The 24,480-nt window shown below is 37.6% G+C and overlaps 2 protein-coding genes and 1 long non-coding RNA gene across 3 annotated transcripts; 2 read left to right on the top strand and 1 right to left on the bottom strand.

Annotated features, from left to right (window-relative positions):
* Positions 1-369: 369 nt before the first annotated feature.
* On the top strand, positions 370-12,742 carry LOC121405901 (retinol dehydrogenase 8-like). The gene is made up of 6 exons (XM_041596895.1): positions 370-478; positions 2,100-2,375; positions 7,910-8,089; positions 8,844-8,937; positions 10,448-10,550; positions 12,194-12,742. Exons 2-6 carry the CDS (start codon positions 2,111-2,113, stop codon positions 12,392-12,394), a joined length of 843 nt encoding a protein of 280 aa, XP_041452829.1. The 5' UTR covers positions 370-478; positions 2,100-2,110; the 3' UTR covers positions 12,395-12,742.
* On the bottom strand, positions 2,721-4,141 carry LOC121405902. Its single transcript, XR_005968720.1, has 2 exons — positions 3,178-4,141; positions 2,721-2,869 (listed from the first exon to the last, which is right to left on the bottom strand). It is a non-coding gene; the product is annotated as an uncharacterized LOC121405902 (long non-coding RNA).
* A 3,097-nt stretch (positions 12,743-15,839) lies between the features above and the next one.
* On the top strand, positions 15,840-23,686 carry LOC121405769. The gene is made up of 9 exons (XM_041596721.1): positions 15,840-16,202; positions 17,004-17,210; positions 17,567-17,911; positions 18,627-18,698; positions 19,303-19,511; positions 20,551-20,650; positions 21,247-21,362; positions 22,440-22,629; positions 22,896-23,686. The coding sequence occupies exons 1-9, from the start codon at positions 15,890-15,892 to the stop codon at positions 23,684-23,686; spliced, it is 2,343 nt and encodes a 780-aa protein (XP_041452655.1). The 5' UTR covers positions 15,840-15,889.
* Positions 23,687-24,480: the final 794 nt, after the last annotated feature.

The following is a 24,480-nucleotide window of genomic DNA, read 5'->3' as shown; positions in this document are numbered from 1 at the left end:
AATTTCCTATTTTATGTTACTCGTTAATTTATCGGTATTATTTCCCCCTTTTTAATGCGCTATTCATGACCCTTCAGTTGGTTTTCGCAATTCGCATAATACCGAGTCTGAAGTAGTAAAGACTAGATTCACATGTGGCTGGCTTTATCAAGGACACAGACGTCTGGCTTCTCACTCCAGAAATGGTATAATTGGTTAAACTGTCAAATATAAGTCTGAGCTTGTATAGTCGTGCCCCCCCCTCATCCTAACAAAATATAGTGGCCCCATCCCTGTGCAAAACAAATGTCGTGTAGTGATTTACATTGCCATACCCAGGGTATTAAAACTCTACACAAACTCTGAGCACAAAGAATGTATTTATCGATTGTTATATAACTCGAATAGGGCGAAGTCTGGAAGGCAAACGAATAGACCATTGTATTCATCTGTACGCTGCTCATTCGCGGAAATATTGGAGGCGTCGAGTTCCATACAGGTGAGTTTATTATGTTGTTTTTACCAATTATATTTATATTACCATATGCACTTAACAACAGCAGCAACAACAACTACTACTACTATTACTACTACTGCTACTACTACTACTACTACTACTACTCTACTACTACTATACTACTACTACTACTACTACTACGACTAGTACTACTACCACTGCTACAAAGAGTGCTACAACTACAAAGAGTGCTACTACTATAATTATATGATATTGACTCGCCTTGAGGGGAACATCAAATTTATTGCCAGCAAAAGAATCATATTGGCCCGAGTCTTTAGACGAGGGCAATATGGGTCTTTTAAGGGCAATATATTTGATGTTCCCTGAAAGAAGAGCCAGTCAATATTTTTATTATCATCAAATCAGATATCTAGAGCAAAAATCGTGATAATGGTGATATATTTCTTTTTAAAATAGTTATATTGTGTCTTGTTAATATAAGGGTCTAGGCTCTGCACTTTACCATTATGACGTACTTGCAAGCGCTTGGATCCAGTGATGATGTCTTTATTATGACGTATATCGTTGGCGTGTAGATCCTATGAAGCGTATCTCTTTATACGCATCCTCAAATGCCCGGATGTGAGACCAGGGGCCCGTTGCAGAAAGAGTTGCGTTAAACGCAAGTCAAAAAATCAATTGCAAGTCCCAAATGCGCGCTGTTGATTGGTTGAAAACAAAGGTTGAAAATCAAGTTGCGCATGATTTTTAGAGTTGGGATCGATTGCAACTCTTTCTGCAACGGGCCCCAGGGAAAATACAAAGGTATATTTTGCGTCGTCTCTGCATGCAAAGTAAATATGCGCATTGAGACCGAGGAAAATACAAATAATATACCTATATCCCTTCCCGATATTTATGAATCTAGGGCAATACGGTTTTGTAAATGACCAGCTCAGATGTCTGATACGTATGATAATTGCCAATACTATCACCATCATTTACTACTGCAGCTAGCTCATTTACATCTGATCTACTACTTAAACTAGGAGCGGATCCACAGATTCATTTGGTTTTTTTTTTCTAGTCAAAAATATGTATAAGGGGAAAATTTTTCATGTGATTGGTTCTAACCTTGTTTTGGTGATTGCTATTTTCATTCCTGTTTAAAATGTGTATGTTATTGATTTATTTATTCATTCATCCATTATCTTAATTATTATTTAATTATTTTTTTTTATGTATGTATGTATGTGTGTATGTAATGTGTATGTTATGCGTATATTTATTTATCTCGTTTTTGTTTCTTTATTAATTTATTTGTTCTTATTTATTTATTCATTCATTTAATTATTTATTAAGGGAGTGCGATTGTTGATGCAACTTGCTCCTGTCCTATCTGGTAAATCTTGCTCACTTAATTGACTATTCAAACGAAGTTGCAACTAAAAACAGGGTATAATTCGGTATAAGATTTTTAAAACTTGTAAGTAGGCCTATATATATATAAACATTAAATTGATTTTATATGAATATGTTATTGATTAAGAAATTAATAAAATGAAATAAAAAAATAGTCATAGGAATGAATGCGTAAATTAATTAATTGATTAATCAATTAATCGCCCAAAATGTCGCTTCTTTTCTTAAATGAACACAGAGTTGGGAATCATGGCTCCACTTATCACCCTCATCTCCGGGTGCTCCACCGGGATCGGAATGGAGCTCGCGGTCAGGTTGGCCAAGGATCCTAACAGCAAGTACCTGGTCTATGCCACGATGAGAAACCTAGGAAAGAAGGACGCCCTCACGGAGGCTGCGGGTGACAATCTGGACAAGACACTCTTCATACGTCAGCTTGACGTCACTATAGATGATCAAGTTAAGAGCATCTATGATTTCATCATGGAGAAGCACGGGCGTATTGATGTTTTAGGTGAGAGTGTGATTTGACCTAGCTCATGAGCAACTTTTATGAAATGACCTTGCTTATTTTTTGGACAGTAGCTAACCTCTCCAAGATGCTACGCATGCTTTCACAGACAAATCATTCAGGGGTAACCAAATATATACATACTATAAACAATTAAGTTGACTAGAATATTATAATCGATGATAAAATCTGGAAAACGTATTTGTTTTAGCAGATTGGATGTCTTCGGGCTAAAAATATCCAAAGTCTACTACCGTGATTATGGGCACTTGTTTTACTGCCCTTCGGTAAATGAGGCGAAAATGACATTTTACTGGAACAGATCCTATACTCACAAATGCTTATGGCTGTGACTGCCGCACTTTACCCTTGGTAACCAATGCGGAGTTTCAAAGTCAATACACTCCAAAAGAAATATATTCACAAAAATGGCGTTGGCTTATGTGAAATGGTGCTTTATTTCATCATCCCAGACGAACCAAGATTGAGATAAAATACTGCAAATACAAACAAAGAAACATATAATAAATCATAATGTATATATAACAACTGAAACTAATAACTAAAGCACTAAAGAATAAACTTGCCTATTCATACAAATACTATACTACCAAGGACTCTTAATTCTACAACAGAATGAAATACGTATTGATCTACATTACTTTACAGGTTAATTAAACTTATAGAGATAACTATTTTCTCATAACAGTCGATATGTCTGTTAACAAATACGATCCATTGCAAGTATGTCAGAGTTACATGTATATCGCATTATATAATACTAAAAATTACTGAAACAACTTACCAATTGGAGGCTTTAAGCAGATAACACCTTATATAGCAAACTTGTAAAATCTAGATGAGAAGCTTGTCAAAAGTACAAATTAGGAGTTCTATCTCTTTCTCTGAATCTCTGTCGCTCTCTCTCTCTCTCTGAAAACTTTGATACAACTGATAGCTGAAAGCTTTTTCTCTCTATATAAAGCATGCAGAAACTGAACCAACATAGATTATTCTTTTACTAAGTTCTAAAGTTACTTATTGTTACCCAATTAGAGTTGCTGGTACTTTGACCATGTCTTAACAGAAAACCAGACAATGAACTTGATTAACCCATTCAAATTGGAACAATATAGGGTGGACCTACAGTTTGCTCTTTGGCTTGGCTTTCTCTAAGCCTATACATTAACACATATAACCTGCCCTATGGGACTTAATGTAGAAAAGGATTAAGAATGAAACATCTAGGAAAGTGGAAATTCAATTGAAACAAAATATAACAAGAAATGTTAACGGCCTAAAAATTACATATATCTCACTGCACACTGCTGCAGTGACATGGCTCCTTTAACTGATTGCCATCAGTTACCTAACTAAAAACACACACAACATCAATTATGTCTGAATATCTCAAATCAACCAATAAACTCAAAACCATATATACATGTAAGATACTTTAACTTATGCATATGTACAGAAAAACTGGAAATAAAGAGAACTATAACACTAGAAGAAGATAAAGACTAGCATGTGAACAAGAAAATTAGAAAAGAGGAAAGATCGAAACCATATGAAAAACTGAAATGACAACTCCAGTGAAATGGTTAGACTAATACTGAAAAAGAAACGAGAAAAGGGAAAGAAGAGATTGAAAGAGATAAGAAAGTGGAAAACAAAGAATTACATCAAATCAAATGTTCATTTTGTGTTGTTGGCTCCTTGATCGGGAATTCCCTGGTCTTCTGTCTTTTTTGACCTGTCTTCATGTAGACATGCATGTTAGGTGTCTGCCTCTACAGATTCTACACATTCTCTTGTGCATACATTCCCTACCACGATGTTCACATGTAAGAGCACAACCAAAACACAACATTCTCTTCGAAAAGAATAACTTCCTTTCTGCGATAGGTTTCATCATGAAACTTGCACATGATTCAAGGTGATGGCTTCCATCACAGAAAGGACATGTCGAATTTCCATCCTCCATCCCAGAGATAGAAAAAATCCGTGCATTTTCGTTTTGAGCTCGCTTTGATAGGTTTAATCTTAAAGGTTCCAACTCAGGAATGTTCGCTCTGTCTGCTGCTTTCTTCACAAAACCAACGAAATACGAGAACGAGGGATAACTTTGGGGGCTCTTAGTCTCGCGCCAGCTATCAATTTCCTCTCGCCATTCATCTTCCAAGTACTCTGGCAACTTTGCTACGAGCTTTGCATTCTCTTGGGGAAAGTCTAGGATTCCAAGATTCTTGACCTTCGTCTTGGCTGACAAGACCTTCTGCAAGAAGTCGGAAAAGTCTCTCAATCCACTTGCATCTTTGCTTTCAATACTTGGCCATGAACAGAGCTTTCTGGTGTAAGCAACACTGAGAGCACTTGGGTTGCCAAACCTACTATCAATTTCTGCACGAGCCTTCTGATAACCATCATCCTCTCCTAATAACAAATAGTGTTCAACAATATCTTTAGCCTTTCCACAAACGTAGGTGTTCAAGTAGTTCAGTTTATTAGAGTCACTGATTGGCTTAGCATCCACCATGCAATCAAATGCATTCTTCCACAAAGGATAATTCATCGGTTCACCACTAAACATTGGAACATCGATCTTTGGTAGTTGGCTAGCTGCTGCCAACTGGTTACTTATTTCACTTTGTCCAATAGCAATGCGGGTGATTTGGGCGACAGAAGCTTCTAGCGATGATACTAAACTGTCCAACCCAGCTGGCACCCATGGGTTACTGAGATCAGATACTGCCTCGGTTTTCTGATGAACTCCTGTCTTTTCTGACTGATGGGGGTGGATCTTTTCTTGGGAATCAAAGAATCTCTGCATTCCCTCACTCTTCTCTTCCTTTCTCATTCCTCTAAATGAAATCTCTGAATCACTTTCGCCCAATTCTTCATCTTCAAATTCCTCTAATACTTGCTTTATGGCACTCAATTGAGCTAAACGTTCGCGTTTAGCTAGGCGATCCTTTCTCATTGCAATCTCCTTCTGTTGCCGTTTGAAGGTAGCTTCTTCCTTATCTAGTTGCTGTTGAAGAGCTATCCGTCGCTTTCTAAAAAGTTGTTCGACTTCTGTTTCTTGCTGCAACAGTTTTAGATGGTCACCTTCAAATGACTGCTTAACTTTAAGAGAGGCTTCATGTTTCTTAATGGACAGTCTCTCACTCTTCACTGACTGAAGAGAACTTGCATGACTCTTTGCCACTTGGCTAGTTCTACTCTTCATGCTGTGAACACTTATCCCACTTCGAGTAGATCTATCTTCACGTATCTCTTCTACTAAGTTAGACTCTTCTATAGCCGACATCTTCCCTCTCAGTTTCTCCTAAAAGCCAGGACTAGTGGTGTCTGTCACGAACTGCTTTAAGCACTTGTATTTTATTGTGACTGCCGCACTTTACCCTTGGTAACCAATGCGGAGTTTCAAAGTCAATACACTCCAAAAGAAATATATTCACAAAAATGGCGTTGGCTTATGTGAAATGGTGCTTTATTTCATCATCCCAGACGAACCAAGATTGAGATAAAATACTGCAAATACAAACAAAGAAACATATAATAAATCATAATGTATATATAACAACTGAAACTAATAACTAAAGCACTAAAGAATAAACTTGCCTATTCATACAAATACTATACTACCAAGGACTCTTAATTCTACAACAGAATGAAATACGTATTGATCTACATTACTTTACAGGTTAATTAAACTTATAGAGATAACTATTTTCTCATAACAGTCGATATGTCTGTTAACAAATACGATCCATTGCAAGTATGTCAGAGTTACATGTATATCGCATTATATAATACTAAAAATTACTGAAACAACTTACCAATTGGAGGCTTTAAGCAGATTACACCTTATATAGCAAACTTGTAAAATCTAGATGAGAAGCTTGTCAAAAGTACAAATTAGGAGTTCTATCTCTTTCTCTGAATCTCTGTCGCTCTCTCTCTCTCTCTGAAAACTTTGATACAACTGATAGCTGAAAGCTTTTTCTCTCTATATAAAGCATGCAGAAACTGAACCAACATAGATTATTCTTTTACTAAGTTCTAAAGTTACTTATTGTTACCCAATTAGAGTTGCTGGTACTTTGACCATGTCTTAACAGAAAACCAGACAATGAACTTGATTAACCCATTCAAATTGGAACAATATAGGGTGGACCTACAGTTTGCTCTTTGGCTTGGCTTTCTCTAAGCCTATACATTAACACATATAACCTGCCCTATGGGACTTAATGTAGAAAAGGATTAAGAATGAAACATCTAGGAAAGTGGAAATTCAATTGAAACAAAATATAACAAGAAATGTTAACGGCCTAAAAATTACATATATCTCACTGCACACTGCTGCAGTGACAATGGCAATTAATTTGGCGACCATCTTGACTGTTTATCTCAAATTACACTTTCTGATCATGGACAGAAATGCTGTTACGACAAAAGTTTATCACCTGTATAATTACAAACCATGTCTCTTCCCGAATACTTATTTAACAATGGTTAACATTATGTAAGCTGATGGGTCAATTAACAAAAGATCTGTTTCCAGAATGGCTCCTGCAATAAAACATTTCAGGAATTAATATTTGCCAAGAATATCGTTTTGTTTCCAATACTTGAAAAGGGTAGGGTTTCACACGCCAATACTTGTTAAGGGGTGCATTTTCAGAATATGGAAATTACGTGTTTAGGGTGCTTTACGAGACCCCATGGTCGCGCATGGTATCCACTTGTGAATGGAAGTGGCCCCACGGGGATAACTCCGAAACCTCGTTCCATCCCACCGTAAAGTCTGAAATAAGAAGTGCGAATTTATACAAGTATACATATCAAGTTTAAAGTGAATGCATGGGAAAATGGGGTTCGCTTTTACGATAGAAGGTTTTCGCATCATGACGCAGAATGCTTTCAAGAAGTGGAAAATGTATTGTCAAAAGCCCTTCATGACAATAGCGACGAAGGAGTCTTTGTCGAAAAATTGTGCATCGAAACAGCAGTCCTGTCCTGGACTCTATACGAAAGACTTATTTGAAATTTTTCGTCAGCTCAGAAACTTAGGGCAAAACTGCTCTTCCGGTTCACAAATTTTCGACAAAGACCTCCCAGCTGTTCATTGTCATTTAAATGACATTTTCAAAACATTTCCTTTGTTCTTGATTTGTTCCACATGACAGTTGCAAAGAATCCCTTATGTTAATTATCTTCTTTTTTTTCTTACAAAGTTGTTGAAATAGTGAATGAGGGACATCATCAAATCTTTCATTTGCATATCCACAGTTGTGCATCATTCTGTAAATATTTGTGAAAAATAAGCGAACATTTAAAGTGTCTTGAATTTTATTTTGCATCCGATTTTGATGAATTTTCATTGTTATTCTTCTTTTATTTTTCACTTTATTCAAATCAACATTCTTTCTGGGGTGGGCTTGACCTTTAATTTACAAGTATACTAATTAAGAAAAAAAAATAGGTTTCGGATTTTTTACAGCCCCTGTTCTTCTTATTCTTTCTCTCAGTTAACAATGCTGGTTATGGTTTCTTCGGACCTCTGGAGACGATGAGTATGGAGAAAGCTAAGATCATGTTTGAAACAAACTATTTTGGTACAGTTAGATTGATCAAAGGAGCTCTTCCAGCCATGAAGAAACAGAAGTCCGGTAGTATCGTCAATATCAGCAGCATTGTCGGACATCTTGGTAGGTCATAAATTCCAATTATTTTGCTTCATTTACACAGTAAGAATGATGTAATTTTGATCAATATTATGTAAGATATACACCGCTGTTTACTAAACTTTGGAGCAGTTGTTCAGCAGTTACAACAAACGTTTGAAATTGAAAACAACAATTTTGTTGTTAATGTTTAACGTTTTAATCGTTAAAGGCGTATGGTTGCTTATAATTTTTAAGAACTTTTTTACTCTACCACTTTCAATACTTAAATACTCTTCTCTAACGAGTACAGGAACAACACTGTATAGTCACCTGACGAAAACTTTATTCGGTTTTCGTCTTTTTAATCGCAAATACAGGATTGAAAGCAACCGCAAATCAGTCTACATCAAAGTCCGTCAAAATGTTGTCCAATAAGCCTATGGACAAATATTAGGGTACGATAGATTGATATTACGTAATGTGGACGTTCTATGGGTAAAGGGGTTATCGCACCAATAGGTTGTGGCAATTGATCTTCTTTCTCATCATTCTATTCTCGAAATCAATTAATATCTTTTAGTATCGAGATTAGAATTATGAGAATACGGATCAATCAATCAACGATTCTATATTATTGCATTTAGTTAAAGGCACAAATTATCACGAAATTAAATTCTTCATGTATATATATATATATATATATATATATATATTGTAAAGATTTTTTTTTCACTATTTCTCTCACCCCCATGCCCCCCTTTTTTCGGATACCTCTTTACCCCCTCTATATCTTCAGGTATTCCGTTTATGGACATGTACAATGCGAGCAAGTTTGCAATGGAAGGATTAACCGAATCATTAAGGCCACAACTCAAAGAATTTGGAATAGGGTAAGTGGTACAAACCAACGAACATTGAGGGGGTCAAAACTGTGCAATGTTGGTTGCAAACAAAACGCCCTCTGCATTCTTTGGTATGAATGTATGAAATGTCAAATACAATTGATATGTATTAACTACCCCTCTATTCGATTGAATGTTTTAGGTTACATTGATAGGAATGATAGCAGCAGTGCAGAATCAAACAAACGGGGTTGACAATCTTTAATTTTGAAAAATTTGGAGTTAAAGTGGAATCATTAACATTATTTTCCCTGATATAAAAAAATGCTGTTAAAGATAAATGAATAGAGTTGGAGTAAACAATGACTTTATGAGAATGTCTCTGAAATCAAGTTTAATTCTTTGTATGCGTAGATCAATATAATAGATCTGGGGTAGTTATAAGAACTGAGCTTTCGAAGGCATGAAATCTAAGCTGAAAAAAAATCAAACTAAAAATCACCAACACAGAATTCTAGATCACATGTTGGACAAAATGTAACATCTGGCAGGAATACCATGCCAATTTTGGGAATTCCTCAGCAATAACACAATATCTCCCAGAGTAGAAAAAACACTTTGAGTTTTCGATGGATTTTGTAGGTACCACGTTCGGTGGGTGTTTCATAAAGCTGCATGTTCATAAGTTAGACTGGTGATCCTGTCGTGTGGTCATGTACCTACGCCAAAATGTTCATTGGTGATGGTCTCGCATTTAAAGGTCAAGTCCACCTCAGAAAAAATGTTGATTTGAATAAATAGAGAAGAATCAAACAAGCACAATGCTGAAAATTTCATCAAAATCGGATGTAAAATAAGAAAGTTATGACATTTCAAAGTTTCGTTTATTTTTAACAAAATAGTTATATGAACGAGCCAGTTACATCCAAATGAGAGAGTCGATGATGTCATTCACTCACTATTCCTTTTGTATTTTATTATTGAAATATTTTTATTTTCTCTTCAATGTCATGTGAAATGAAGTTTCATTCCTCCCTGAACATGTGGAATTTCATTAATTTAACATTTCGTGCTTCAGGCAGGGGGTCCTAATCGTCAAATTCGTAAAAATTGCAATATTATATAATTTAAAGAATAAAAAACAAAAGAAATAGTGAGTGATGTCATCATATCCTCATTTGCATACCAACCGAGATGTGCATATAACTGTTTTGTGAAATGAAGCGAAACTTTAAAATTTTACATCCGATTTTGATGAAATTTTCAGTGGTCTGCTTGTTGAATTTTTCTCTTTTTATTCAAATCAAGTTTTTGTTCGGGTGGACTTGTCCTTTCAGAAAGGTTCACGAGTCATTCTTAAAATCGCTCTTTACTTACAAACGGCTTTATGAAACACATCCCTGGCATTTATTGTTAATGCTATGTTTAACTCAATGTTTATTTTCAAACATTCATGAATTCATGATTGATGAAATGATACCGTAGTTTACTGATTCATCAATTAATCTAAAACAAATCTTTTTTCCAACTCCTCCATTTTGGTTACTTTATTTCGCAGTATTAGCACCGTGCAACCTGGACCTGTAACGACTAAATTTGGAGAAAATATGATGGCGATCTCTGATTTCGATGATAACAGTGTATCTGAAGATACAAAGAAGGTAAAATTCACATTTAACGAACGCAGAGGAAGGGTGACGCCCTCTACGTTGCTTCTCCGTTTTCCTCCTGGTATCCGTTGTTGATTCGTTATTTTGATGATAATAATTAAGATCACCTCAAATGTGCAAAATCACTAATTACGTTTGTCTTGCCTGCATAGCAGAGTTTGAAATGGTAATAACTAAGAAATTATAGATCCTTTTTTTATGAAACTTAAACATATCGTAATCAGGTGTCATTGATCTTCTGGGAAGCGTTTGATCATGAAAGGACTTGTCGTACACTCTTAAAAAAAAAATTTTGGCGACCCTTTCTTGTGGTAAATGATATTCACCATTAATGTTCGTTGGTGATTATTTAGCGCATAAGAAAGGTTCACCTGTCGCTCTTATCTTACGAACAGCTTTACGAACAGGCCTCCAGTAGTCAGCTGGGTACAACTGATATGACAATCGCTGATAGTCACATTTCTGACATATATTCTAGTCAGAAATTACTATATATGTTCAAGTAAAATGCGACTAGAAAATAGTTAAATATGACAAGAACAACAGTCTCACCAACTGATCCTATTAACTAGTCATTTTTGACTGATTTGTTTTTAGAGTGTACGTTTAATCCTGTTTAAGTCCTGTTATTATCCGACAGCTATAGTAACATTGGTTCTCAGCCAATCAAAATCAAGGAAAGTTGTCAGATCTGACAACGTGTCAGATGAAAATGTTTGTGAGACGCTCTCCAGGGGAGCGTTTCATGAAAGGACTTGTCGGACGTTTTATCCGACAAGTCCCATTTTATCCGACAGTTACTATAGTAACAGTGCCTCTCAGCCAATCAGAATCAAGGAAAGATGTCAGATCTGACAACTTGTCAGACAAAAATGTTGATGAAACACTCCCATGGTTTGTGTTGCAGGTCACACAGTCAAGATCAAATGTCATTCTGGGTAAACGAGCTTTGACCATTTTGTGGTATCAGTACAAAGAGGCTTTACCGATGATACAACACTGTAAAAACTGTGGTGTTAAAAACTGACACCAATTGGTGTTAATAGAGGAACACACCCTGAGGTGTTAAAATTACACCCTAAAGATTGAACATAACACCAAAGAGTGTAAATGTAACAAAGAAAGGTGGTGTAATAATACCTATAGGTGTAAAACTAACACCATCAATTTAACACCGGTGTAAAATAACTGGTGTGGTCCTCTATGTATACCGGTTAACACCACAATTTTTGCTTTGAAGATTGTGGATTTTCAAGATAATTTTACTGGTATAAATTCCTTTATATAAAATGGATGAATGTAATTTCAGGACACTAAGCAAAGGTTGAAATGTCTTTTGAAAGTCAATAAACTAATACCGACTTAAAATAATAACCAAAGGTTAGGATCTCGCATTTTCCATGTTTTCAAAATGCTATAATTGTCAGCCCACCATCTTAGGCCCCCCCCCCGCTTCGCGGCCCCTGTTTATTCCTGAACAATTGCTGTAAAGGTCGTGCAGCGTATATATCATCATTGTAAAACTTACAGAGCGTTTTTACCAAGAGAAACAATAAATCAAATTGAATTAGCTTGGTTTAAATAAAAACTTTACATTTACCCGTCTAATTATCATTATAATTATTCTCTTGCAGCAATTTCTGGAGTTTCGGAAAGTTATTAGCAATCCCGACATTTTCAGTCCTCAGACAGCCGAGCCGGTCATTGATGTCATCGTTAAAGCCATTGAAGCTGAGAAACCACGACTACGCTACCCAACCAGTCAGAATGTAGGTGATTGGTTAGCCAAGAGATACGTCAAAGAAGATGTAACTGGCACGGAGGGTTGGTTCTAAGATCGGCGCGTGTCCTGTCCGGGGCGATTTTTTTTTCTTTTCATACGGAAACTTCGGCTTTTATTTGTTCCTGTATACCACAGATAGTTGCAACTACGTTTGAGAGACTTTGAATTAGGCTACATTGCTTTGACTTATCCAAAGGACCCCCCTATTTTGTTCTTAATAAAAAGACGGAAAAATTGTTAATCTGAAGTACCTGCCTTTATTTGGATTCGAACCCGCACCTTGCCATTGTAAGCAAAAGGATTATCCCATCACGCTACGCTGGCCGGTTTACTCAGTTGATGCCTAGCCTTACATTATTCAAATCCTATATGACGCCGGGAAGAAAATGTTCGTAAACTGTTAAAAAACCGTGAATTTACAGAAAAAAGAGAAGATTTAGCAGAAAGCAATAATCATGATAACAGAATCCTTCTGTAAATTCATAAAGCAGGAATTTTTCCGCAATTTAACAGAACAGGTCTGTTTAAAAAGGGGAAAAGGGTGTTTTATTTAAAGAAAAATCTGTAACGTAACATACACCAAATACCAATTTCCTGTAAGATTACGCAATCTGGTAAGATTACAGGTGTTCTCGAGACTGCTGCAGGAACTTCTTTTATTTTAAGGATAAATTTTCCAACAGTGTAGGATAAAAAATCGCGTCCAGGGCAGCGTTTAATGAAAGGACGTTTCATCTGTCAGTTACCGTAGTAGCAGTGTTTCTCAGCCATTTGTAATCAAGGAACGTTGTCAAATCTGACAACTTTTCGGACAATAAAAGATTAGTGTTCTCCTTTGTCATGTATGTAAGATCCTTTTCACAAATAGTTACAACTACGTAACTTTGTCATTATTGTAACTGCCATGTTAACCTTGATAGTGATAGACTGCTGAGGCCTGAGACTATTGTATTGGTCATGATTACAAAGTAACCATATTCTTAACCCTTTTTTTAGCTGAAATTATGTAAATTATGTATCAAAAGTAATGTGTTTCATAAAGTTTTTGGTATAAAGTCACGCACAACTTTAGCGTGTTCTCAGATGCAAAGTTTAACACAAGAAAGTGTTACCAGTCTTTTAATCCACAGGTGACCTATACGAGCAACTTTATGTACGCCCCCCAAAAAAGATACAGTAAATGAATGAATGAATTAATTAATCATTTAATAAAGTAAAATGATAAATAAAACGAATTGATAGTAACACTAACATTAATCAAATAATATTAATAATGATATTATATTATATTAAATAAAAAGTATATAATTGAATGAATGAATAGTGATGATAATGACATTATCAATAAATAAAGTAATTGTAATTAAATGAATAAGTGAATAAACAAAAAAGCCTTATTTTGTTGTGTTTGTTGAAAGTTCTTTGTTCTGTTTCATCATCAAACTGAGAATATTTCGCTATTGTTTGGACCGAAATGAATAAACGATTTTGAATTTTACTATGAATTTCTGACGTACTGTGTTTAATCTCGTGTTTGCCATCCCAAACTCCAAACCTTTGTAATTACTATAATGATCATAGCCCCTGGGCCCGTATTCCATAAACGAGATAAGCATGCTTAAGTCAAAAATCTAAGCAATTTGTCTTATTTTCTGTCTAAGATAACATTCTTAGCCAAAACGCGTATTCCATAAAGAATTGACTAAGAATTTTGTCTTAGAATTTGGCTAAGAGGTTTTCCACAACTAAGACAGATATAGGATGAATGGCTAAGTAACTTTTCTTAAAACAGCAGATTCTGTATTTCATAAATACAACATGGCTAAGAATTTAGCCCTAACTTTAAGACAGTTGTGAGCTCTCTTAATTGTTTTAGTTCCCGAGTGACATCAAGGCAATTTCAGCCAACAAAATTTTATAATTTACACCTATATTGCATTTCGAGCTCCTACCTCATTTTGTAAACCGATTTTCATGAAATTTGGAACACACATTGGTCTTAAGGTAAAGAGGTGGAAGAATTTTCTTTTTCTTTTTCAGAAAATGTTTCCAAGGTAATTGGTTAAATACCAGCTTGGCGTTTACCAGCAAAATGCTGTCCTGTCGAGTTCCTACGGGAGTTACCACTAACAGAAACAGAAATTGTGTTGCCATGGTAACAATATATTATGGCCAAAATTTTGTTGTTTAAAATAGTTCATTTATAGTTTTCTACCAATTCTCATGAAAGTTGGCTCACACATTGGATTTGAGGAAAAGATGCACAAGACACATTTTTGCATGTGTCTGAAATTGTGTTGCCATGGTAACGGTATATTATTGCAAATATTATGTATAAATCTTGCTGTTCCAACTACTTCCTCAGTTTTTAACAAATTTTCATGAAATGTGGCACAAACATTAGTCTTGATGTGAAGATGTGCAAAACATATTTTATACCTACATAAAAAAATCTTGTTGCCATGGTAACAAATAAAATACCAAAATATTTTAATGAGGGAGATTCAGCAAGCGAACGAAAAAAAAACTTTTTACATAAAATTGAAGGTCATTTCGTCTACGCAAAATTTGAAAAGCAAAAAAAAAAGAGTAAAAAAGCCCTCACTTGTGTATAAACGACATATTCCCATTACAATAGATGAGGTGACTTTCAAAAGGGGGGGGGGGGGGGAGGTGAGGCACTTGTGTTAGAACGGCATGTTTACAATGAAAAAAGTGATTATGGCTCTCAAAGGGGGGGGGGGGCACGGGCTGGATGTGCCACCCCCTCCTTCCCCTTCTGGATCCATCACTGAGTTGGTCCTTATAGCTCCGACGCGTCGGAGCAAGAAGCAGGTGGGGCATGGCCGTTTTTTTACAGTGTCGTGGTAAACCGAGATTTTAAGGGGGCAGATATGTCATAAAGAGCGGAAATTTCTTTTTTTTAAAGGTGCAAGAGAAGGCACCAAGCGATCAAAAACTTTTTAATGTAAAAAAGCTATTTTTGTAATACGTTTGACTTATTATTCAGAAAGTATATTTCACCCTCTTTCCCTTTCCCTTCCCCATTTTCTCCTCTCCTTTTCCTATGTCCCGAAGTTATGGGGTCATTTTGACCCCAAGTCCCCCGTCTATTTACATTCAGTAGCCAATCGAAAGCAAGACTTCCGTGGTATAATCAATGGAGAAGTGATTAAGGCCTAACAAACTTTATGAAATGGGAAACCTTACTCCTCTATGTCTAAAATAGCTTTTGATTGGTGGAAACATTCGACCAATCAATGTCATCACTATTACGTCATACTACATTATGCGCCTTGCGCAATTCGCGCGCGCGCATCATAAGTTTTTGGCGTGCGCCGCGCCAATTATAATTTTAATTGAGTTGGCAAGATTTTCAAATTCTATTCAAATTGCGTTGACTACGGTATGTGCAGCCTAGCACAGGGCATGCTTATCGTTCATATATTTTTCTTCAACATTGTTCCATCAGGATTCGAACTTTAAATTAAAAAAAATCGTTCTTTGTTTAAGTTGAACTTAAACCTCAAATCTCGGCCGTGTAACCATGACCGACGAAAGAGCACTTGAGTCAAATTTTGATCGAAATGGAAGAATCGTCCAATTCCAAGAAAAGATTCTGAACAAAAATGTCAGCAATAGGCCTACCCCACTCTTCATCGATGACCGGCAGCATAAGCGGTTTGATGTCGCAAAGCTATCTGCTGCAGGGGACCAAGCCAAAGTCGAGACTGTAGTCGATGCTGGTCTTGACAAATTTTACGAGAATGATGCAAAGTGTGAAGACACGAGAGAACCGCTCGGCAGTGAAGATACCCTCTCGGGTGGCTATTCAGGAGGGGAAGAAATATTTCTTGAAGGTGAGTAATAAAAGGGAAGTGAAGTGATTCATATGACTCCCTTGCATGGCCCAAATGATGATGATGATGATGATAATTATGACAATGATGAGGATAATGATGATGATGAGGAGGAGGAGGAGGAGGGTGGTGATAATGATGATGATGATGGTGACGATGATTATGATGGTGATGATAATGATGATATTGATAAGATGATGGTGATGATGAGGATGAAGAGGAAGAGAATGATGACGATGATGATTAGGATGATGATGATAATGATTGATGATGGTGGTGATGATGATGATGGCGATGATTATAATGAGCTTTGATGGTACCGTATGGGCACTAGATCAACCCGGCATAATTCAAAGATTTTGACATATTCCCCAAAATATTTAGAAATAGGGAATTTATCTTAATTTCATACTTTTGTTATTTCCAGGGTAATCTGTGGTAGTGGCGATATAATGAGGATTTATGAAAAGTAAGGGCCTTCGCCATGACGATGATGATGGTGCATGTTAAAGATGGTGATATTTATAGAGAATGATGCGTGTGCTGATGATTGTGATGATGACGAGGGGGTGACGTTAATGGTGATGTCGAGGATCATTACAGAGATGATAATGATGAAAATTAGGGGGTGGAAGAAGAAGAAGTTCTAGAAGTAGAAGAAGAAAAAGAAGAAGGAGAGAAAGAAGAGGATGAGGAGGAATAAAAAGGGGTGAAGCAAAAAAAAAAATAAAAAACTCAGGAGCAAACTCATAAGAATAATCTTGACCTACCAAGCCTCAATACCATGTCCGTTACTTGTAGATCATTCCCCGATGGACGAATCTGAATCGACCGAGGATGAAGTCGATGATGATGTCGGCATTGATGTTACTTACAAGAACAATCGTCAATGTGATAATCCATCATCTCTCGTGGTCATTGGTCGAGGAATTCGTCTCCACACTCCTCCTCGTGACGGACCAATAGAGAAAGAAGAAGGAAGCCAACGACCACAGCCGGAAGGAGAAGGTGATTTTTCTTCAAAGGCCTATTGGTTTTGTTTTTGTTTTCATCCTTCTCCCCCTCCCTCCCTACCTTCTTTCTAAGACAATTGATCAATTTTCTTTGCGTTATCAATAAAACATTGCAATTGCGTTAGAATTATTCCATCATTATTTTCCTTGGGGTATCTTTCATTATTTTGTTATGCATTATGTCAAGAATTTAAAAGTATGTATTATTAATGACCCTACCTTCAATCATTGAATCCGAACTGCACAATATCGTCACTTCATTACACTGTCAGATGCAATACTAATATTACGCGGGAATCATATCAAAGCCTCTCCAACAGATCTATATTTCTCTCTTGTCACAACACTAAGCAGAATCTGACGCCTCCTTTCCTGCAAGAGAAGATGTCCAGAGAGATCCTGAGATCTTCCTACCGTCACCATCGACACCCCCGGAGACCAAGCGAGCGGGATCGTCTCGACGTCCGACACTCAGTCCCGTCATCGAAGAAGACGTCCGTGAATACATGCAAACATGGCGTTACGAAGACGAGCAAGACGAGCGCGAGGATGATGACGATTCTGGGGCTGGAGACTCGACGTCGAACGTGGTAGAATCCGTCATCAACGTGGGTTCCGATGATGATTACGCCAACGAGATGTCGAGGGTTCTATCATCGGCAGCTGTGGATGCCGCACTCGCTGAGATTGATAATGGTAAATGTGGAGCATGAGGAAATAGAAAATTTTGATCCTTTCTCGTAGATTCATTATTAACCCAAAACAGATAATCACCGTAGCTAATTAAATTAAGGATGATGAAGCCAAATAGATTCATGTAAAACAAATCTACTACTTTAATTCTGGTCGGCGCGCCATGGCGAGGGTGGGGGCAGGTTTGACCACCCTATGATTTTTCAAGTACCAAGTACTAAAAAAGAAAAAAAAAGTTTAAACGAGTGAGTGAGAGAGAGAGAGAAGACAGAAAAATAAGAAGGATGAATGTCAAAAAGATAGGGTGGGTCTTGTTACTCTGTTCTATTATTTAAATGGAAAAATTATATAATTTTTCAGGTTCCTTGCCTACCATCCGCACCCCCCTCCAAAGCACTGCGGCGCTGCCCCTGCTTGGATTGATAAATTAATAAATTTTATATTAACGTAAGGATTAGACTATCTAATACTCGAATACTCAAGGAGTGAATAAATGAATTAAAAATGCTTTCTCTATAGATAAACGAAACAAATTAATTTGTCAAGCAATTATTTAATCAAACAATGAATTAACTGAATCACTAAATATGCATTTTAAAATCGCTTATTTCATAAACAAGTTTTTTATAATAATAGAACTACAGAAATTAATGAAAACTAGTAATTTTGATGAAATTTATCAAATATTTTAAAAATGATGTCTTATGATTTTTTTTAGAAGAAGAAAAGATACGGCAACCAAAAAATCAGCTGACCGGATGCAATGAGGACTTGGATGATAGCTGTGATGGTAACCAATTAATATATTTCATACATTTTTTTTTCAAATTTCAGATAAATTGATGATAACCAAAAGCAAAAAATAAAAAATAACTTCATCATATGGGTCTGTGCTATTGCGTACATGTAAATTGAGGCCTATGTTGAAATATTATAATCGATATTGATGGGAAATACTCATAGGCACAAAATATGTGCCTGTGTTTTTTTTCCAAGAACCTTTTCCAATATTTATGGTGGCTCTCATTATCCTCCCATCACCCAGACCCGCCTCCCCCTCTCTCTCTCTTCGTGGCAGGTGAGCACTTCTCGTCTGAAGACATGATTTTAGTCAGATGTTTTTTCGCTATTCTTGATAAATGTTCATTAAAAAGGGGCTAAGAGCCCAGCGATGATTCGAATGTTCTTTTTCTGAGGTTTGCTATGTTAAAAAATTAACTATTATCATTTGGGGTTTTTGATCATTTGATATGATAAACAAATCATTGAAAGACTTTCACGACGTTTATTTGTGTCAGTTAATAAATAAATAGAGGTGTAAATGTATAAATCTTCATAGAATATATTGTTGTAGTCGCTATTTGTGAATGTGTCATTTTATCTGTATTTTCCAGATATTGTCATCATTCTACCAGAGGCACAGGAATTAAACTACTACAACGTCCCAGTCGGGTGTAGTCTTGAGGACAGCCTCCAGGATGCGGCAAACGCACGGGCTCAATTGGACGCACAGGCAGATTTCTTAGAGAATAGTCTTAATTGCCTGGAGATCACTCTAGATCGCATGTCGCTCAATGAGGCCGTGATGCCGGATGGAAGTGTGGTGAGTGTCATCGTCCATCTCGTCATCGTTTTCATCCAGGGGCGGCACCACATAGGGGCAGGGGCTGCCCCTATGATTTTTGCTTTAAATAGTAATGAAATAAATAAATGAATAATAAAAAAAATTACTGAATAAATAAATAAATAAATAAATGAATAAATAAATAATAAATAAATAAATAAAGAGGAGAAAATGGGGGAGAAGAGTGAAAAGGGAATGTCAAATGACATCACAAGGTCTGGGCCATTTAACTTGTTCATAACCCTATAATTATATTGAAAACAAAACAAAAAAGACGATATGATATCTTGAACCCCTCCTTCCAGTCCGGCGCCACCCTTGATATATATAACATTCTCCTCTGACTTGAATTTATCACCTTGTCCCATTTTATATTCCATTTCATATCATTCCTTATAGCGTTTTTTTTTATCTCCCACTCATTATCGTTGTCGTCAACATTATCATCATAACCATCACCAATTTACCATCACTATCACCACCACCGCCGTCGCGTCGTCGTCGTCACCATCACCAACATGACAATAACTATCTCCTGATTACGACCAAATTATGCTGCTATTAGCCGCATAATTGGGTTTATGAAAGGGGTATTCATCGTCATTATCAGTCATCATCACCAACATCATCATCATCACAACCATCCACTCTAGTTTGTAACCGTTTAATAGCAAAGTCTACTTTCAAACTAAATTAGATATTCGAGCGTTTATGTCACGTCTTTATCTTGTGTGGCAAGAAACCAACTCCACACCTATCAAAGCTAATACGTTACTGTGAATAGCGAATCATAATCGATGTGTGGTCCGTTTTGTTGAAGTGACTTGGTCATTAAATCAACATTGGGAACTGGGTGAAAGTGTTCTGCTTACTTCTCTTCCCTTTCTTTTCTTTTCTTTTCGTCTCTCCTCTCTTTTTTTCTCTGTCTCTTTCTCTCCTTTTCCTTCTCTTTATTTGGAAACTGTGGTAATAGCCTTCTTTGGTTGTTTCTTTCTTCTCTCTTCTATTTCGAATGGAGGTGTTCTTGAGAGATCAGCTGAGGAAGGCAAAGACCGGTCACCTCTTGAGGGCCTGGGAAAAGACAAAAGATCAACCCACCGACGAGTATCTGTCATGTGGTACATACATTGTATGATGATGTAAATGATGCTGATGGCGGAATGGATGATGATGAGGAGGAGGATAATAATGATGATGCTGCTGCTAATGATGGGGATATTGATGATGATGATGCTGCTAATATTGAGGATATTGATGATGATGATGATGATGAAGACGATGATGGTGATAGAAATGGTGATGACGGTGATGATGATGATACGGTGTTGGTGGTGGTGGTGGCAGTGATAGTGATGATGATGATGGTGGTGATGATGATATTGATGATAGAAATGGTGACGAAGATGATGACGACTACGATGAAAATGATGAAAAAGAAGAGGAAGTAGGAGAGGTAGGAACATTTAAGGGGAAACGAAAAAAAAGGAGAAAAGGAGAAGAAAGAAGGATGATCGAAGAGTGTAAAAATGAGACGAGTGCATGTGTAATTCTACCATTTATCAAAAAAAAAAAATGATACGAATATTTTTTTTTATCCCCACCCATAAACCCCTGCCCCCTTATCGAAAGATCGTGGCACCGCTCAAGGGGTCACTCCTAGTAGGCAATAAATGACTGTAATCTCTCTTGTTTTGTCCCTCGTGAAATAAATCAGCTGAATTAGAGACTCCTCTAGCCCAGATACAGAGGGAGCTATACCAGGAACAGATCAAGAGTTACAACGCAGCCAACGAAGAGATGAGGACTGCAGTCACACAGGCAACACTGCAGGTAAATCAAAATGGTTTCAATCATCAACAATGTCGTACAAAAATTAAAATACAGACCTGGGGCTCGTTTCATAAAGGACTTGCAACTGTTGTAACTTTGCCATAATTGCATCTACCAAGGTAACAGTGCTCAACAGCCAATCAGAATCAAAGTAGCCAAGGTAGTTACCATAATGGCAAAGCTACAACAGTTACAAGTCCTTTATTAAACGGGCCCCTAATAGGATGGGAGGGAGGGGGGTGGGGGCCATGGACCCCCCAAAAAGAAGAAATTACGACCTTGAAAGAAGGGAAAGGAAATGAAAAAGGGTGAAATACGATTATTTGTTCTGAATATTACGTCAATATCTACCAACAAATTACATTTTGTATTTAACAAAAAAGTTAACATTTTTGCTTACATCCCAAAAATCAACGACTACGAAAAAACAATAAAGAAAACGATTGAAAAAAGATAAAAAAAAATATGTTAGATATGATGTTAATTTATTAATATCACGTCAAACTACAGATCACAAAATCAAGGTCACATTTTTAGCTCGCTCGCTTCTCGCTTCTCTCCCTCGGGACTTTAAAAAAGTTGCCACTGACATGACATGTAGTAACCTCTCAATTTCGGGTTCATTACAGCGATGTCCTTCGTTTATTTTTTAAGTAAATAAAGTGTTTTGATATGATATCAGAACATTGTTCTCGACATACCGGTGTGTTGGTTCAGTTGGTAGAGCGTCCACCTCACAACCGGGAGGTCGGGGGTTCAAACCCCGGCCGCGTCAGACCAAAAGACGTTAAAAGATGGAAGTTGCTGCTACCCTGTTTGGCGTTCAACGATTAAAGGGATAGAGCCTCATCGATCTGGCGCTGCACAGTAGCTGCCGGGCCCACGATCAATTGGGCAAAGCAAATTTTCGGAGTATTTCGTTTCATGTCTATTTCGAACAATAAAATATGGAGTTTCACTTTTTTCATATTTTGATTTGTGTGTGTATGTGGGGGGGGGGGATGTAGAGTTTTTTCCGCGCTCATTCCTGTTATGGAACACATACATTTTCTAAACATATTGGGTGTTTTTATCCAGGAACAAGCTCTCCGTGGTCAGGCTCGCCAGGTCCAGCAGACGTACAACGGCCTGGAACAGAACATCGCCAACCTATCCAATGAACTTGTTGGGCTCCAGAACAGACAGCATCACTTGCAGAATGCTATGATGGAAGAACGGGTTGCAAAAGAGGCTGCACAGCGTGAACATGAGAGGATCTATCGCAGAAGTAAGTTTTTTCTTTGGAATAGAATTTAAAGAAATATAATGAACAATAAAACGCGGAACACATGTGATTTTAACCAAACCGTTGTCTTTGAACATATTACTGATGCTTGTTATTTTCATCATTTCCATATTGTGCTTCTGGTTTTGATTTTCACAGTAAAACGCACCCAAGTTGTCCTAGCTATTTTTAAAATATTTAGGAATAAGTTTTGAATGAGTTTTGCACACAAATTGATGTTTACCATTTAAACATGTTTTGCCTAATAGGTAGTAGTGACGTCATCGACGCCAACAACGACATTCTGAGGGAGAGCCACATTCGACGACCAAGACAGCCCGAATGGATATCAGATCAATCTGCCTCGACGTCATCAAGCGAAGACATCCCAACATCGGGACCCTACCAACACGATGGTGGACAGCGATGGTGGTCGCAAAGGGGGAGCAGGCAGCGGGAATATGATTACATCCAGCCTCCCCCATGGCGGAGAGGCTACAGACCTTCAGGTGGGCGGCGCTTCGGGTTTGGCCAACGACCAAATTGGAGGAGCAACCACGGTAACTGGAGATGGAGCGAGACGCGAGATGGACCACGCCCATGGGAGCGTCGAAGACCACCACCACCGCCACACGTGCACCGCCCATTTGTTGACCGGCCACGCCCACCTCCTCCGGCGCCGTTCACGCCTCCGTTCAAAAGAGAGACGGAGGTTATGCTGACGCAGTACTTCCATGAGATGGGACGAGTGGAGAATCTCCTGCGGGAACGCGGTTTCGCCAAGGGTCCTGCGGCTACCGCGCCAGTCACGCCCTACCGCCCTCATCCGACGCGGTACCAGCGTTACTCCGGTTGTCACCGCGGAGGATGGGATCAGAGGATGGGATCCAGGTCGTTGCCGTCAATGAGAGGATATGGGTTTCCATACCGTGAACGATCTCAACGAAGCACCGATTGGTTTGACACTAGTCGATCGCAAACCAATAACCAAATGAGCCAAAGGTCCTCTGAGGAAGAGATGCCAGCCACTACTGTTGTACATGCTGCTGCTTCGGCTTAGGTCATTCTGCTTGTCTAACGATTTCATGAAAGATTAAAAATACTCTGAGATGAAAGGGGAAGGGGAAATGAGTCATAATAAGGCGAGAGGCCTCACTACTGGAAGAGTTGTAGTAAGAGATGGGTTTCACAAAATCAAGCACAACTCCCGAATATTCAATTCAGCCTTCAGGGAGATGGAACTTGTCGGACGTCTTATCCGACAAATCCTGTTCTATCCGACAAATACAGTTACAATGCTTCTCAGCCAATCAAGATCAAGGTTCCGTAACACAAAGATAAGCGAGGAATAGCAAATATGAGAGAACACTTCTGATTGGTTCCTGGTCAGTATTTTGCGCCTAATGCACGTGTAACTTTGATCTTGATTGGTCAATTAATTTAGCGATTGATCGCTAATTGTGTTATAGAGGCCAGAAGAGTTGTCAGATCCGACAACTAATTTGTAGGACAAAAAAAAAAATGTTGATGAAACGCTTTCCTGATTTGTTGAATCTATTGTGATTGAATCTTGAAGTTGCGTTTGATCGTAGCCATTTTATTCAAAGGCGACCGCACACCTTACGATTGGTCTGCGACCCGATTTTGGAATAAAACCTGGTAGAATTTGATGCTAATATTGAGACTTGGAATATCTTACTGTGTAGTGTTCGAAATCATCGTACGAATACCCATGTTCAAATCTGTGAGTATGCTATCATCCTCCTTAGAATAAAAGCAAATTTAATATATAGTCGTAATGACGTCATAGCAGTCGTAGGATTAGCTACGATTTGAAACTAATTTTGCATTTAC

Source organism: Lytechinus variegatus, chromosome 19 (assembly GCF_018143015.1).
Source record: "Lytechinus variegatus isolate NC3 chromosome 19, Lvar_3.0, whole genome shotgun sequence".
In the NCBI taxonomy this organism is placed as follows: Eukaryota; Metazoa; Echinodermata; class Echinoidea; order Temnopleuroida; family Toxopneustidae; genus Lytechinus; species Lytechinus variegatus.
The sequence above is the reverse complement of the archived record's forward strand: the minus strand, read 5'-3'. Positions and strand labels throughout refer to the sequence as shown.